The sequence below is a fragment of the Lissotriton helveticus genome, chromosome 2_2 (assembly GCF_964261635.1).
Source record: "Lissotriton helveticus chromosome 2_2, aLisHel1.1, whole genome shotgun sequence".
Classification (NCBI taxonomy): domain Eukaryota; kingdom Metazoa; phylum Chordata; class Amphibia; order Caudata; family Salamandridae; genus Lissotriton; species Lissotriton helveticus.
Window position 1 is genome coordinate 337,914,034 of NC_136060.1, and position 14,546 is coordinate 337,928,579.

Here is a 14,546-nt window from a genome sequence, read left to right on the forward strand (position 1 = left end):
TAAAGAAATCAATGTGCCATACAGGAACCTATTTCCATCCACGAAAATCACAAATAGAAACAGACAGCAGATATGTACACATACAATCACTCACTACATGCACAATGGAATGCACATACATGTGGGGAACATCATTTATGTGTGTGGCTGATCAGTAGAAGGATATATGGAAGTAAACACATGAATGACTGCATGAATGTTGTTGGATAAATGGATTGCTTGCATACTTGTTTTGGAAGTATATCTGGATGAAAGATGAGCATGCTGATTGAAGGAAAGATGAGTATTTGTAAGTAGGTGGGTGAATGAACAGACTGGTAAATGAGTGCTTTGATGTTTGGAGGATAGACTGCCCATTCACCCATCTATCCTTCCTTGGCACTCACTCATCAATGTGTTCACCCATTTATCAAGTCATCAATCAGTGCACCTTTACCTGTTCCTCCATAAGTGCATGTGAATGTTATGTTACTTATTTTTGTAGAGCGCAAGTACACCGGGCTGTTTCATGGCGCTAGGGAAACAGAAACATTGCAAGCCACACATGCTAATCTGAAAAGCCAGGTCTTTAGGAGTTCTCTGAATCTGGGGGCCAACCTGATATCGGGAGGGAGGGCGTTCCAGATTCGTGGGGCAAGGACCGAGAATCTGCAACCGCCAAGTATCTTTTTTGTTTAAGTGATGAGTGGTGAGCGGGTTCAAATGCAGAGACCTCAGGTTGCGAGTGGTAGTGAATTTTTTAATGCAAGCAGAAATAAAACAAGGGCTGCTATTCTGAAGAGATTTAAAGATAAGGCAACCAACCGTGAAGATAGAGCGCTGTTCTTCTGACAGCCAGTGCAAATTCCTCAGCAGGGGGGTAATGTGGTAGTTGTGAGGTTGCTGGTACTAAAGCCTGGCTGCCTGATTTTATACAAATTGAATGATGGCTTCCATCACATTTGAGTCACACCATCTAAGTGTCACTCACTATAGGGTCTGCTTTCATGGATAGGGAAAGCTAACTGCAAGTGGCCGCCTTTTAAGACAAGGTCCATTGCTATTCAGCTATGGTAAGATACTCTGGGTTCATTGCACATGAGCATGTGCACACTCGTGCACTTGTATGCAGGCGATTCATGTGAGACTATTGTCGAACTCAGCCCGGTACCTGCGCAAGGTCAGCTGTCACAGAGGGGACCCTTCATGGATTGGTGCTGACTTGGGCAGGCCTTATAATATGAGGTTGATTTGATAGTATGTGTATGTGTATCTTTCGTGCTTTACTGACGTTAGGGGATTGCTTTACTGTACTATACATTATTGCCGAAATCTGTATAAACCCACAGTCTCACCATGGTTTGGTCTTTAGACTTGATTAATTTTCCAATATTATGGGAAGTCAGAATCCTGAATGCAGATCGGACATTGAGTTCCACATATATGCACTTCTTATGGCACTTCAAGGTTCCTCATTTTTCTGTGCCTGAGCTTGTAATTGGATTTGGGCTCTTGAATTACCCTGCTAGGTCACTTTAATTACTATGCTGGCCATCTGGATGGTCAAATGCCTCCCCAGATAAATAGACCATTTACTAATAATTAGGAAAATTAAATTAGCAGATGGTAACCAGTCACAAACAATGGGCGCTCAGCACAATCAGGGAAAGTATTTCAATCCAAGTCTCCAGTGGTGCTTCTAGGGGAAAAGAGGTTGGTTACCATATAACCCCACCACAATCCACAAATGTAGAAAGCAACAGAAACACAAGCTTTCCCCGAGCACTCAAATATCCATGGTATGATGTCCATATAAGATCCTTCTTCACAAAGAAATTTAATATTTTTCAGTTGGTACAGTTCAGTCCGTATTTTTCTTCCAAATATATTTTATTTTATTGTTCCAACTTTAAATCCAAAGAAAAGCTGCCAACACGTGTTTCGTCGTGCACAAATCTAGCAAACTTGACTTCTTCAGGGCTGCAACCCAAAATAACATCGAATAAGAATTTCACTAATGTATTCTATTCCACATTTTTGTAAATTTTGTTTACAAATTAAACTGAATGTAACGTAAACCACCACAAGCCAACTCCCAGTGTCTCAAGAAAAGAAGGATAGAACCAAATTCCCAGCAGGGTTTCACCCAAGGAAAGTGCCACTCACTAGTTGGTGGTCACTAGTTGGTTGGTGCCCCTGATGGTGGTCACGGCAGGTCTTTATCAAGACGGAGAAGCGGGGATTATATGTGCACTGTCCTGACAGGCATGGTGGTTCTATGCCTGAAGTGCAAAGACACAACGGATCATAATGATTTAGACTGATGCTGCGGAAAATCTGGTAACAATGCGCGGAACAAAGTCTCGGCCATCAGTTGCAAAAGTCAAAGACGACGACTTAACTTTAGGTCCAGAATGACCCGGTTTCCACAACAAGGATGAAACTGTGGTTTCAAATAGAACTCTGGCCTCTCCTACAGAAATAATTTTCGGCAAAAAACACCCTGTTGATATAGTATATATTGTGCACTTATTCACTGTTTTACTATGCACAAATGTCACTAAACGGTATTTTGTACATGACTTGTTTTAATTTGATACAAACAAACAGCTCATAACGGAATGAAGTAATTCTGAGAAAGATTGAGCACAGACTTAAAGAGTACTAGTCTTGTTTTTCTCCTTGTGTGTGTTGAGAGTATAATTTTTTGCATTCCATGTATTGTATTTTAAAGTAATAATAGGTCTACCCGACAGAACCGCTTTTTCTTGAAATGTCTATATTACCCAGGTTCTGAGGGACACAGGGTTACCCCATTATTTGAACTAGAAAAGCAGCACACGCCACACTGGGGTGACGCAAGAACAGGAAGGAGGCCAGAGAGGGGCACAGCAAATACTTTCACCCGTAGCACAGCGTCGTAGGACTCCCAAGTGCCAAGCGTCCACCGCAGAGACTGCTACAAAAGCCTCAGCCTGAACCATGTCACAAATTCCGCCTAAAGACCCATTCATAGTAGAGGGGTCACCCTCGTCACTGGCACCCAAGTGGAAAGACTGGGTGGATCACCTGCAGATCTTCTTTGAAGCCACCAAGGTTCACAAGGACCAGAAAAGAGCAATGCTATTGCACCTAGGAGGCAAGGACATACACAATATCGCCAAAACGCTTGTAGAAGCCACGCCAAAGAACCACCACACACTCATAAATGCCCTCAACGGACATTTTGAGCCAATGGCCATCCAGGACTATGAGAGGTTTATATTTCGGCACTCGCACCAGCTCCCCGAGGAGTCATTGGACACTTACCATGCCAGACTAAAAAATCTGGTATCAACATGCAGGTTTATAGACTAGACAGAAGAGATAAGGGGACAAGTGATTCAGGAGTGTGCCTCCGCCAAACTCCGTGAACGCATCCTAGAAGAATCGGGCAAATCCCTTGCTGAAATGCTCACCTTGGGGCACACCAAGGAACTGTCCAAGGCCCGCGCAGCACACATGGAGGCGGCCCTCTATACTCCGGTGAAGACGGAACCGGTAAACGCCGTAACAACCAAGTCCACGGCAAGGTGGATCAAGAAGAAGCCCGGCACCGCAACGGCGGGACAAGCCAAGACATGCGGATATTGCAGCGGGCCCCCACACCAGGCAGCTGAATGTCCAGCGAGAGGGAAGAGATGCTCGGGATGCGGGCGATTTAATCATTTCGAGAAAGTGTGCAGATCCAAAAAGTACCACAAGCCAAGGCAGGTGGTCAATGCTCTACCGGAGGGGAACAGAACACCGAGCGACATGGATGACGATGAGGATGAAGAGAATATAGTCCACAGGGTACACATGATTGCCGCTGCTACCCTCAAAGTGCGACCTCTGCCGCAGTGCAACATTCGTGTGGGGTCTCAGGACGTCATGGCGGTCGTGGACACTGGGGCTACCATTAATATCATGGCATCCGCTCTTCATCAGACATTGCGTCCAGTACCCAAGCTGCATCAGTCAGGGATCACCGTGTTCGCATATGGTCAAGATACCCCCCTGAAGATATAAGGTCGTTTCAAGACATCTCTATCCCACGGAGATCGCTCTGTCACCACCTACATGTATGTCACCGAAGATGGCCAAGGTGTGCTGCTGGGGTGCCGTGCTACCGAAGATCTAGGAGTGGTGACATTTTCCTTCAGTGTGCACCATGAGCCGATACAACACCTCCTGGAGGAGTACTCAGGAGTCTTTGAGGGCATTGGAAAATTCAATGGCAAAGAAGTTCATCTTCATATTGATCCTACGGTTCAACCAGTGGTGCTACGGCATAGGCGGATTGCTTTTCATCTGCGACCGCAGGTAGAGGAGGAACTTGAGAAACTGGAGGCAGCAGGAATCATCGAGAAGGTGACGGGTCCCACACTCTGGGTTTCTCCCATCGTAGTTACTCGGAAGCCGAAACAGCCTGGTGCAGTGAGGATCTTTGTGGACATGCGACTACCAAATGCTGCAATCAAACGTGAGCGCCACATCACTCCAACTATAGATGACCTCTTTGGGGAGATGGCAGGAGCCTGCTGGTTCTCCAAGCTCGACTTACGGTCCCGATACCATCAACTGGTGCTTGATGAGGCCTCACGAAACATTACCACCTACTCGACTCATGTGGGGCTCCGACGCTATACTCAGCGGAGTTTTGGAGTATCCAGTGCCGCTGAGGTTTTCCAAAACCTCATACACGAATTGATCATGGACATCCCAGGTGTCATCAATGTCAGTGATGACATCATGGTGCATGCAAAGTCACTTCCAGAACACAACGTTCGCCTCACCCAAGTGCTGCGCCGCCTGCGGGATGCTGGACTCACTTTGCATCGAGAAAAATACGAATTCCTGAAGAAAAAGTTACAATTTTTTGGATACACATTCTGCACAGAAGGAGTTAACACAGATCCGGAAAAGGTCAGAGACATCAAGGACGCTGCAGCCCCTGCCAGTGTGACGAAGGTTCGCAGCTTCCTGGGGATGATAAACTACTGCGGCAGGTTCATTCGCGACCTCACCACCTTAACGCTGTTAATGCTGCCACTAAGAGAGCTCACTAAGGACTCGGTCCCGTGGAAGTTGGGTCCAGACCAAGCCAAAGCCTTTAAGGAGATCAAGAATGCGCTCTCAGAGGCGACAACGCTGGCTTTCTTTGACCCAGGGAAGATGACCCAGATAGGGGTGGATGCGGGTCCCATGGGCCTCGGAGCTGTGCTTTTGCAACAACAACGTCCGGAGGATGACTGGGCCCCTGTGGCCTTCGCAAGTCGGTCAATCACAGAAACAGAAAAACGATATTCTCAAATAGAGAAGGAAGCGATTGCCATTCATTGGGGGTGTCACCACTTTCATCTGTATGTCTACGGGAAACACTTTGTAGTGGCCACGGATCACAAACCCCTTGTGGCGCTGTTCTCAGGGACATCTACGAAGCCTCCTCCAAGGATTGAGAAGTGGATGTTGCAGCTTCAAGACTATAATTGTAGAGTAGAAGATCAACCAGGGTCCCGCAATCCCGGGACTACTTTTCTCGGCATCCACGAGTAGCCACAATCAAAGAGATGGAAGACGCCGCTGACACCAAAGAATATGTCAAGTGCATAACGGCACATTCTTGTCCTCGTCCCCTGTCCATGAAGGATCTCACAGAAGCGACGTCCAGAGATGATTGCTTGCAGCGAGCTAAAGCGGCCTTACAAAGTGGCAACTGGCACAAGGCGAAAGAGGATTGGAAGATCCTGACGATCCCTGCCCAACAGATCATGGAAAGCCTGTACCACGTCAAAGATGAGTTTACCGAAGATCCTATGGGGTGCTTGCTGAGAGGACACAGGTTGATAATTCCCACGTCTCTGATGGACACATGCGTCCAATTGGCTCATGTAGGGCACCAAGGCATGGTGAAACCCGAATCTCGACTCCGAACCAAGGTATGGTTCCCTCTAATGGACGAATTGGTAGAAGCACAGTCCGCTCCTGCTCATCATGCCAAACCACAGGGGAGATGCCCCGTCCTACTCCAATCATTGCGGAACCTCGGCCGAGGTCTCCGTGGTCCTGCGTCAGCATGGATTTTGGCAGTCTTCCCCACGGTCGACATACCTTAGTAGCCATTGATGAACATTCAAAGTATCCTGAGGTTGAAATTGTGACGTCTCCAAGTGCTGCGGAGGTAATATCAAAGATTGAGAATATCACGGCTGCCCATGGCCTAATACAAGAGCTGCGCACCGACAATGGGCCTCCCTTCCAAGGGCAAGAACTGGCTACGTACCTCATTTATCTTGGCATTCGGCATCGCAGAATCACTCCCCGTTGGCCACAAGCCAATGGTGAGGCGGAGAGATTCATGAGGACTCTGAACAAAGTAATCCGAATTGCTCATGATAAAAGACAGTCTCTAGAATTGGCCATATTTACATTTCTTAGAAGTTACCGTCAGACACCCCACACCACCACAGGGATTGCTCCTCCTCAATTGTTGCTGGGCCGGGTGGTTACCGATTCGATACCTCATCATTCCCAGTGGCAGCCGCAGACACCTGATGACACCAAGATTGACGCTCGTCTTCGGGAAGCGTATGCCCACGTCAGCCAGCGGAGGACCGCCAAGGTCCGCCTGTTTGGAAAAGGGGACTTGGTACTGCTCAAGAATCGCTTCCCCACTGGTAGATTTCATTTGCCCTATGAAAAGAAGCCATGGACTGTGGTCAATGTCAAAGGAACTCGGATCATTGCTGCCAGAGGCTGAGAGACTGTGACTCGCAATGTGTCTCATTTCAAACGGTATTATTCGGAAATGTCGGCTGTGGACCAGACTCAGCTGGAAGGTGAGGACCGTCAATTGGAAACGACCAGAGACAGCCAAGGTGGAGTGGTGGGACAGGATCCCATGGGAGAAAACGATGACTTTGTTGATTCTAGCCATCTGTGGCCTGACAGTGCCAGCCCCGTGGAGTTGGAAGTATCCCAGGTTCCGTCTGCAGGTGGCTGTCATGCAGGTACCTCTGATGTAAAAGTGACTGCCTCTCCAAGTCGCGGCCAATCCCAGTACCGGCTGCGAAGAAATCCTGAACCATCGTGCCGTTTGAAGGACTACTGCACGTAAGACTGTTCTAAATATGTTGTCTGTACTTGGTTAGTGGTATTTGACTAGGTTATGGCGCCTCAAAGGAATGTACACCTTACTTATTGCTAGAACAATTGTTAGTGTGAGATACGGTGCTACAAGGAGAAGAGAACCACTTTCACTCTTCTAGTTTGGCTAAAGCCACAAGAACATTTAATACTCCTTAGCACACGTTTGATAGAATTCTGACAGTTCACATGTGTTTCCACCATACATCAGTCATACATTCATCAAGAATTTCAGTTCCTTGTATTCAGGTTTGTCGATGATGTTGTTTTATTTCTGGAGACGTCACAGCCGACACGTGTTTCGTCGTTGAGGGAATGTAACCCACGACTTTCTCAAGGCTGTTAGATAAAGACATGTGATGTTGTGACATACTGTTCATAGTATTTGCATAATATACATTACATTTTAGGTACATGTTGTGTTCTTAATTTTAGTAGGATTAGGTGGTGGTTATGATTATACATCTTCTGAATTGTTGTGTTACCATTCTTAATTTATCAGTACAGAATTAGTTGATGTTTGTCCTTTATGCGTACATTGAGTGCTTATGACAGTTTTGGAAGTCTATGGACCCAAAACTGTCATAAGCACTCAATGTACGCATAAAGGACATGTGAACTGTCAGAATTCTATCAAACGTGTGCTAAGGAGTATTAAATGTTCTAAATATGTTGTTGGCTGAATAAGCAGAATGATCATAAGTTGTATATTGTGATTGTTGCTCCATTAATGGAGCGGGGTTCTTTGCCCCGTTTTGTTTCGATGTTTTTTGGGAGGAATGTGATGTCGTGCCGTGTGACGAAACCGGCACGTCCCGTGCGTAAGGATCATGTGACCCATGTTCAATAAAAGTAGTGGGGCGCGCAAACGTACGCCAGTAAGGCGACGAAGGCGAGTCCTGACCTTAAGTACTATCACTGGCTCCTGTAATTATTGTGCGTGCAGTGTCCCATAAGTACAACCCCCCAGGTCACTGAAGTGTTGACGCAGTCACCACGTCAAACACAACACCCCACCCTGCTCATTCATTTCATTCTACCGGCTAGCTTGCTGCCAGCATTCCTTTCTTTGAGAGCTTCTGCTGCAACGGATCTCTGTAGTTTCATTACGAGCATGGATGCTAAGCTGTCCATGGTAGAGCCTGATTCTTTCCATTCCCCACTCCTGTATCCATCTCCTGCATCCCTCTCCTTCCAGAAGCTCCAGTTTTCAAACACACTCTTCTTCTTCTTTCAAATGACTTTAAGAGCCACAGCATCTGACTGTAAAGTGGCAGAGCAAGGTGATTACGTGGCTGGTGCATCCATAACAAAAGGTTAAGAAACAACCCCAATGCACCACCTATTGGCATTAGTAATGTGATACAAAATACCAACAAATTGCCATTTCTAAGTTTTTGGAAAGTGCTCCAGGAGGCACATTTCTATGCTGCCTGCAGTGCTAAAAATCCTTACCCCGTTCCTGGTTATCGATGTGGCACATTAAAGCAGTAGTAGGCAAGTGCTTCATGGTGCTGCCATAAATGGGTGCTACGATTCAACTCGGGCTTCACACATGGCCCTGTTGCTAAGGTAGAGGAGCACCAAAACAAAGCCAGGGGCTCTGAAAATACCAACAATGCCAAGTCATTCTCATAACATAAGCATACCAATGAATCACCTCAAGATTGTTTTGTTGTAGCAATTTATAAAAATCATGTAGACAGCACACACAACAATCTGCTGTACCTGTCGCTACATTACAGTGTACCTTTTTTTGTTTTATGAGGAGAGAATCCCGGTTGCCCAAAGGTTGTTTCTAAACTTGCATGGGGTGAAATGCTGTAGAAAAGAAATAACCAAGCTGTCAGTTTTCAAAAAATGTGGATCATGATTTTTACACCATGTCCACTAAGAAGCTACATAGATGTTTTCTAATGCTATAGAAAAGTGTCTTGCTTGTGAGGTATCTAAGAAGCATTTGCAATGCAGTTGGTCTCATATTTGCCATATTTTTAGCTATTGGCATTGTAAATGACAATGCCTTTCATTTATGTGTTTTTAAAACCTACAAGTGGGGCATAAACACGCATTTTGCACTTATAGCTGTTGCTTAGGAGGAGCAAAGCTGGCGGTAACTGTGCCTCTTTTACTGCCAGTCTTGCTTCTCGTAAGCAAGGACTATACTTTTAAAGTGCGTGTTTGTGCATCACTTGCAGGTTTTCAAAACACCTAAACAAAATGCATTGTCTTTTACAATGCCAATAACGCAAACTCTCACAAATGCGAGACCTATTGCATTGCAAATGCTTGTTGAATATTCTCCCTGATTCGGATGATGTTTGAGTTGCTTAGTGGCACCTAGTTCACTAAACACCAGGAGAGTCTCCTCAACTCCAAATTCCAGAATAGGAGGAGAGGCAGCATCCAGAGGAGATCCAGATTTTATAGATAACATAAGAGGCTGGAACTATTCAAGTTTAACCGCATGCGTGCGGGCGGAATTCCGCCCGTACGCTGAGTTTTTTTAAATCGCATGTTACGTGACGAGCTGGGCTCATCATGAGCGTGCGAGGAGGCTACCTCATGACGAGCCCAGCTCATCATGAGCGTGGAAGGGGTTAATAGGTTTGACCTGAAGAAATCAGGAGTAATCATTAAAAGTTCAAACCAAACCTACAAACACAGGGCTTTACTAGAAACCTCTGGAAGGAGGAGTAGATAGACGCTACTTTATCCAAAACAAACTTGGCAAGAGCGTTACAGCCATCTTCTCAGTGGGGTGTATGAGCTGAGACTCGATCCAGCAAAGACCAGGATTTAACAATGGAAAACATTTCTCGCGAAGAGTTCTCCACCTTTACAATTTTGCTAATGTAAAATTCCCATTGGACTTGCCTAATGTGGTTATGATAGGTTTTTAAGGTTGCACTGTAGCTGGCTTGACTAGCGTTCTCAAAACCTTTGTGCCAAAATCTCTTGCAACACTTGCATTGCTTTTTGAGCAGGGCTAGTTGTTCGTTGAACCAGTCAGTTTTAGGCCTGGTTCTGCGTTATGGGGAGGTAATCACTGAGCAACATTAAGAGCTAGTGGTTCTTTATGGAATATCCACAGTGATAAGTAGATTGCAGAACATTGCCTAAAATACGGGAAACAACTATGATAATGTGATCTAGCTTACGTGTTGGAGGTTCTTATCTCCTCTATGACCCAACCAGATCACTTTCTTTTACCGTGGGCACAAGCAATAAAATACAATATTTCATCAGCAGAAACACGAGAGAAAGAAATGCAAGATGAGTGGTTGGGTTTACGATGCATTCCAGCCATTCAATATAATGCAGCAACATGGTCAGTGGCAGGAAAGAGTTGAAATTCTATGTGGGTTTTTTCACTAAGGGCATTGTCCTAAACCAAGGAGTGGAAGTTCTTGAGGCTGAAAGTTGGTGAATACTTGATCCATTTTACCATATAAGGTGGCAGGCAATTGGGAGGAGATAGTGTTTGTAGAAAGACTGTCGATATTCAAGTTATTTTATTTTGTGTATAGGTTCAAAGGCAAGTCTTCAAAACTGGAGCCCAGTTCCCTTCCGCCTTTCGAGAAGGGGAACCTAGATAATGAAAAGTGAAGCACTCGAGCACAGTAGCCAAATGCTAAACATCAACAATATGGAGGCATACATATACAATGGATTCTCCTGCAAAGAAATATTTTCTTGCCTTATTTCTATAGGCATATGTCCCAGGTGAAAGCAAATATTTATTGTTCAGTCCCCCTTATTGTAGACATACCTATTGTGCTTTGATTGTCATGAAGAGGTGGTCCCCACAAGTGTAGGAGAAGCACCTACAAATTGACTTTCATTCCAGAAACAACCAAATGTTTTGAAACTCACTGTTGATCTTGGATTGTACCGAAATGTATCACAAGTTTCTGAATGTGCACACCAATAAAGATCAATATCTGGAATCAGTTGAACAATTGCACTAATCCTTATGGTTCTGGAGAAAACTATTGTCAGTAGTCATGGATGGCCCCTCACTCTATAATCCCCACACTTATAGAAACGTTTGACTCCATCCACCCATGTAGGTGATACGGTAACTAAAGGTAGGTATCTCCAAAAGAACATAATTGCAGATGCTAATCCAGAGTCTTGGGCCCAGAGACAAAATCTTTGAAAAAGTGGACCAGGAATGTAATAGCAAAGTTACGAAATCAAATCATTTTTTATTGACATCTCTATTCCCTTTGCTGGAGCATAAACATTATATATATTAAAATATCTCATATGCACTGAACTTCCCAGAGTCTAACTGATTGTATACGCCTGGTGTAGGGCCAATATTTTAGAAAATCTAGTTCTTAGTAGATACTTGCTAGCAAATTGGTTGCGGTCATGGATCAGCCCCAGAAGGTGATAAGCTCCTTGGGGTTGTCGTTGTGAACCTTATTTCCAACTGCTTCATTTGATTGCCTGTAAAAATGCAAGTCCTTTCCTTTTTGCAGAAATAGAACTAAATGGACAGTGAGTTTAATTTGTTGTATTCTTTGTATTATGATCTATCTGAGTTTCCACCATGTAAAGTATACCTTGGCTACTCAACTTAGCTTCCTCATATGATTCAAGAGCTTAAAGATTATCCAATTAAAGTTTGGTAGTATTGGTAGCTCTGGAATATGAGTGGTGAAAATACTTCCACATAGGATCTTGCATAGTAACCCATGAATCCTCCAGGACCCCCAACAACCACACAAATTCACAAATAAATGAACATGAACAACTCTACCCAAAATGGTTTCAATATTGTAAATGATTATGAAATGTATAGTTAATACTACATGTTCATGTGACATCTAAAATATACCACGTATTTTGTTTAAACTAGTCTATTGTACTATATGCATAGATTACCATTACTACTACCCCACATTTTGCTGAAATGATTTAAAAGAAACAAAATCCAACAGGTCTGACCCACTTATGCCCAAGGACCCACACATCAACATCATTGCCTTTGCATGTGTGTTGTTATTACAGCTCCATGCACGAAATTAATGCATTCTGTTTAGAAGCTAAATGAATACCGCTTTCTAAACAGGAGATTGATGTTTAACAAGTTAGTTCAAATTGGAAATCGCATTTAGTTGGAAAGTTGGTAAAAGCAATGATTCTAAACAATTACTAACGTTTCAAACTCCAGCTTGTATACAAGCTAACATGGTTATTTGCGTGTGGCTACAACTTAAAGCCATAAAACACACTCCTAATGTAAAAGCAAAGTATTTATCAATACATGACTTCAGTAATCTTTTAACTGCATCCTATGTCATGTTAAGATAATAATAATGTTTACATATATTTTTAGCTACGATGTAAAGCTGTGCCTTTATAGCCTCCGCTTAAAAGGACTTCCTCTTCTGGATGCAGATCTGAGACAGGAGAAGAACGTGGTAAGTAAATGAATATTGCTAAACCCTTATTGATGCAGTATAACTTTGATACCTGTTCTTTCAGGAATATTGAATATTTCCTATAATTTTTGTGTTGCCTTATCTTTCATATTTAATCACTGTATTATATGGTAGTATTGCATCCCTATCTATTTTGCTTCTCAACGTCAAACCATCATAACTTGTCTTCCTATCAAACGTCATTTAAAAAAGCATAATACATTTGTGTATTCTCTGATTTAGGCTTAACAAGTTTTTTACTTTCTGTAATTACTTTTTCTACTGTATATAAAGGTTACTGGTGCAGGGTTATCTTTATTGATTGTTTTGAGAATGTTATAATGGCCTGCCATAATCTTTCAGCTATGTCTGAGCAAGAAAGTCAACACTTCGCAGTCTGAGAAAAGTGAAGTGAGGAGTGAACATGTTGGACAGATTAGGGGTAGCTGGCCCTAGCTGAAGTTATATGCTCACAGCCACTAGTGACCCCGAGGATCTGTTAGAATAGTTCAGGTGGCACCAAGGTCATGCAATAATTCCCATTGCTGCTTACAGATTATGGCAAGTTGATTTGCAATTGTTCAACTTGCTATTGAACAGTAAACGTTCAATATTTGGTCGGTCATGCCAGTCTCAACTCTAAAGATCCAGGCTGCATGTTTGAGACAATATCATTTATATCATTTAATTTCTGCAGCTTTTTCAACCAAAATTTCCCAAGAGGTTTTAATTGAATACTATGGTGATATGTGTTTATAATCCTTTTTGAAGATCTACCTGGACAGTCAAACTTTGACTCCAGGATTGTGGTAATATGCCACTTTTTACTGAACTACAGTTAAAAAGTGTGGTCAAAATCGTGCCATCCAGTTGAAATTGGTTGGTCTTAACACAATCAATCTCTGGTGTCATAGGTACTGTTTGCAAATAAATGGAGTTCTATACTTCGTGTACAGCAATTGTGCATCAATATACAGTAAGCAAAAGATTTACAATTGATGGCTGGGGCAAAATTATTGGAAACCACACTTATCCGGTTTCCAGTTTCCAAAAAGCTTCATTCGCCAACTCCTGTCATAAAAGCAGATCAACAATAAAATGAAGTGATTTCCTTTTTTTTTTATTGAGATGTTTCGGGGGTGTTGAGGTAAAAATCATTACATATATCCATTCATTACACAATCAGAATAAATACAATAAATACAAAGACAACAGTAAATAGTAAATACAAAAGGTTAGAGAAACCGGGTTACAGAGAAGACACTGAGGTAGGCATGGATAGGCATAAGAACAGTCCAATCTCATACACGATTCAGATTATATTTTCATTGTCTCGATTCCCTCCATTTCCTGACTGGGGCCCATATGTTTCTACCCAGTTCTCGTGTTTTCTTACCCTTAAAATCATACAGACACTCCTCAATATTATGTATTCCTAAAAGCCTAGTTAACCACTGCTGAAATGTGGGTGCTGTAGAATCTTTCCATCTGGCGGAAATTAATAAACGCAATATAGCCACTGATATAAAAACTAGGGCTTCGACCCCACCCTCTGCCTTCAATTTGCCGTCCGTACCTATTAAAACCACTGTAGGGGATAGAACGATGTTTTGTTCTAGCAGCCCTCCAAAAAACAGCTGTATCTCCCTAATAATCGGTGTTAAATTCGGGCATTTATAAAACATATGGAGCAAATCTGCTGGGCCCATATTACACCTTGGGCACCTGTCATTATCTCTAACCCCCCAAGTGAACAATTTTGATGGGGTAAAATACAGGTTAAAAAGAGTCTTGTAATGCTGGGCCCTCAAATTTGAGGACCTAAAAATCTTCTTGTTCAAAACTAGGGCTAAATCTAGATCCACATCTGGGTCACCAATTTTCTGAGCTAGGGTAGTTTCTGTTTTTTCCATATCATCCTCCAGCTCTTGTAGAAGATTATTATACCCTATTCCAATTTTACTA

General features: G+C 43.3%; 1 protein-coding gene across 1 annotated transcript in view; it reads left to right on the top strand.

The window, feature by feature from the left end:
- The window catches only part of EVC (EvC ciliary complex subunit 1), a 675,738-nt gene that overhangs the window by 74,345 nt on the left and 586,847 nt on the right, over nucleotides 1-14,546 (top strand). Inside the window, exon 5 of the mRNA XM_078678487.1 lies at nucleotides 12,497-12,581. Within this exon, the coding sequence (XP_078534613.1) occupies nucleotides 12,497-12,581 (85 nt within the window). The remainder of the gene's footprint in view (nucleotides 1-12,496; nucleotides 12,582-14,546) is intronic.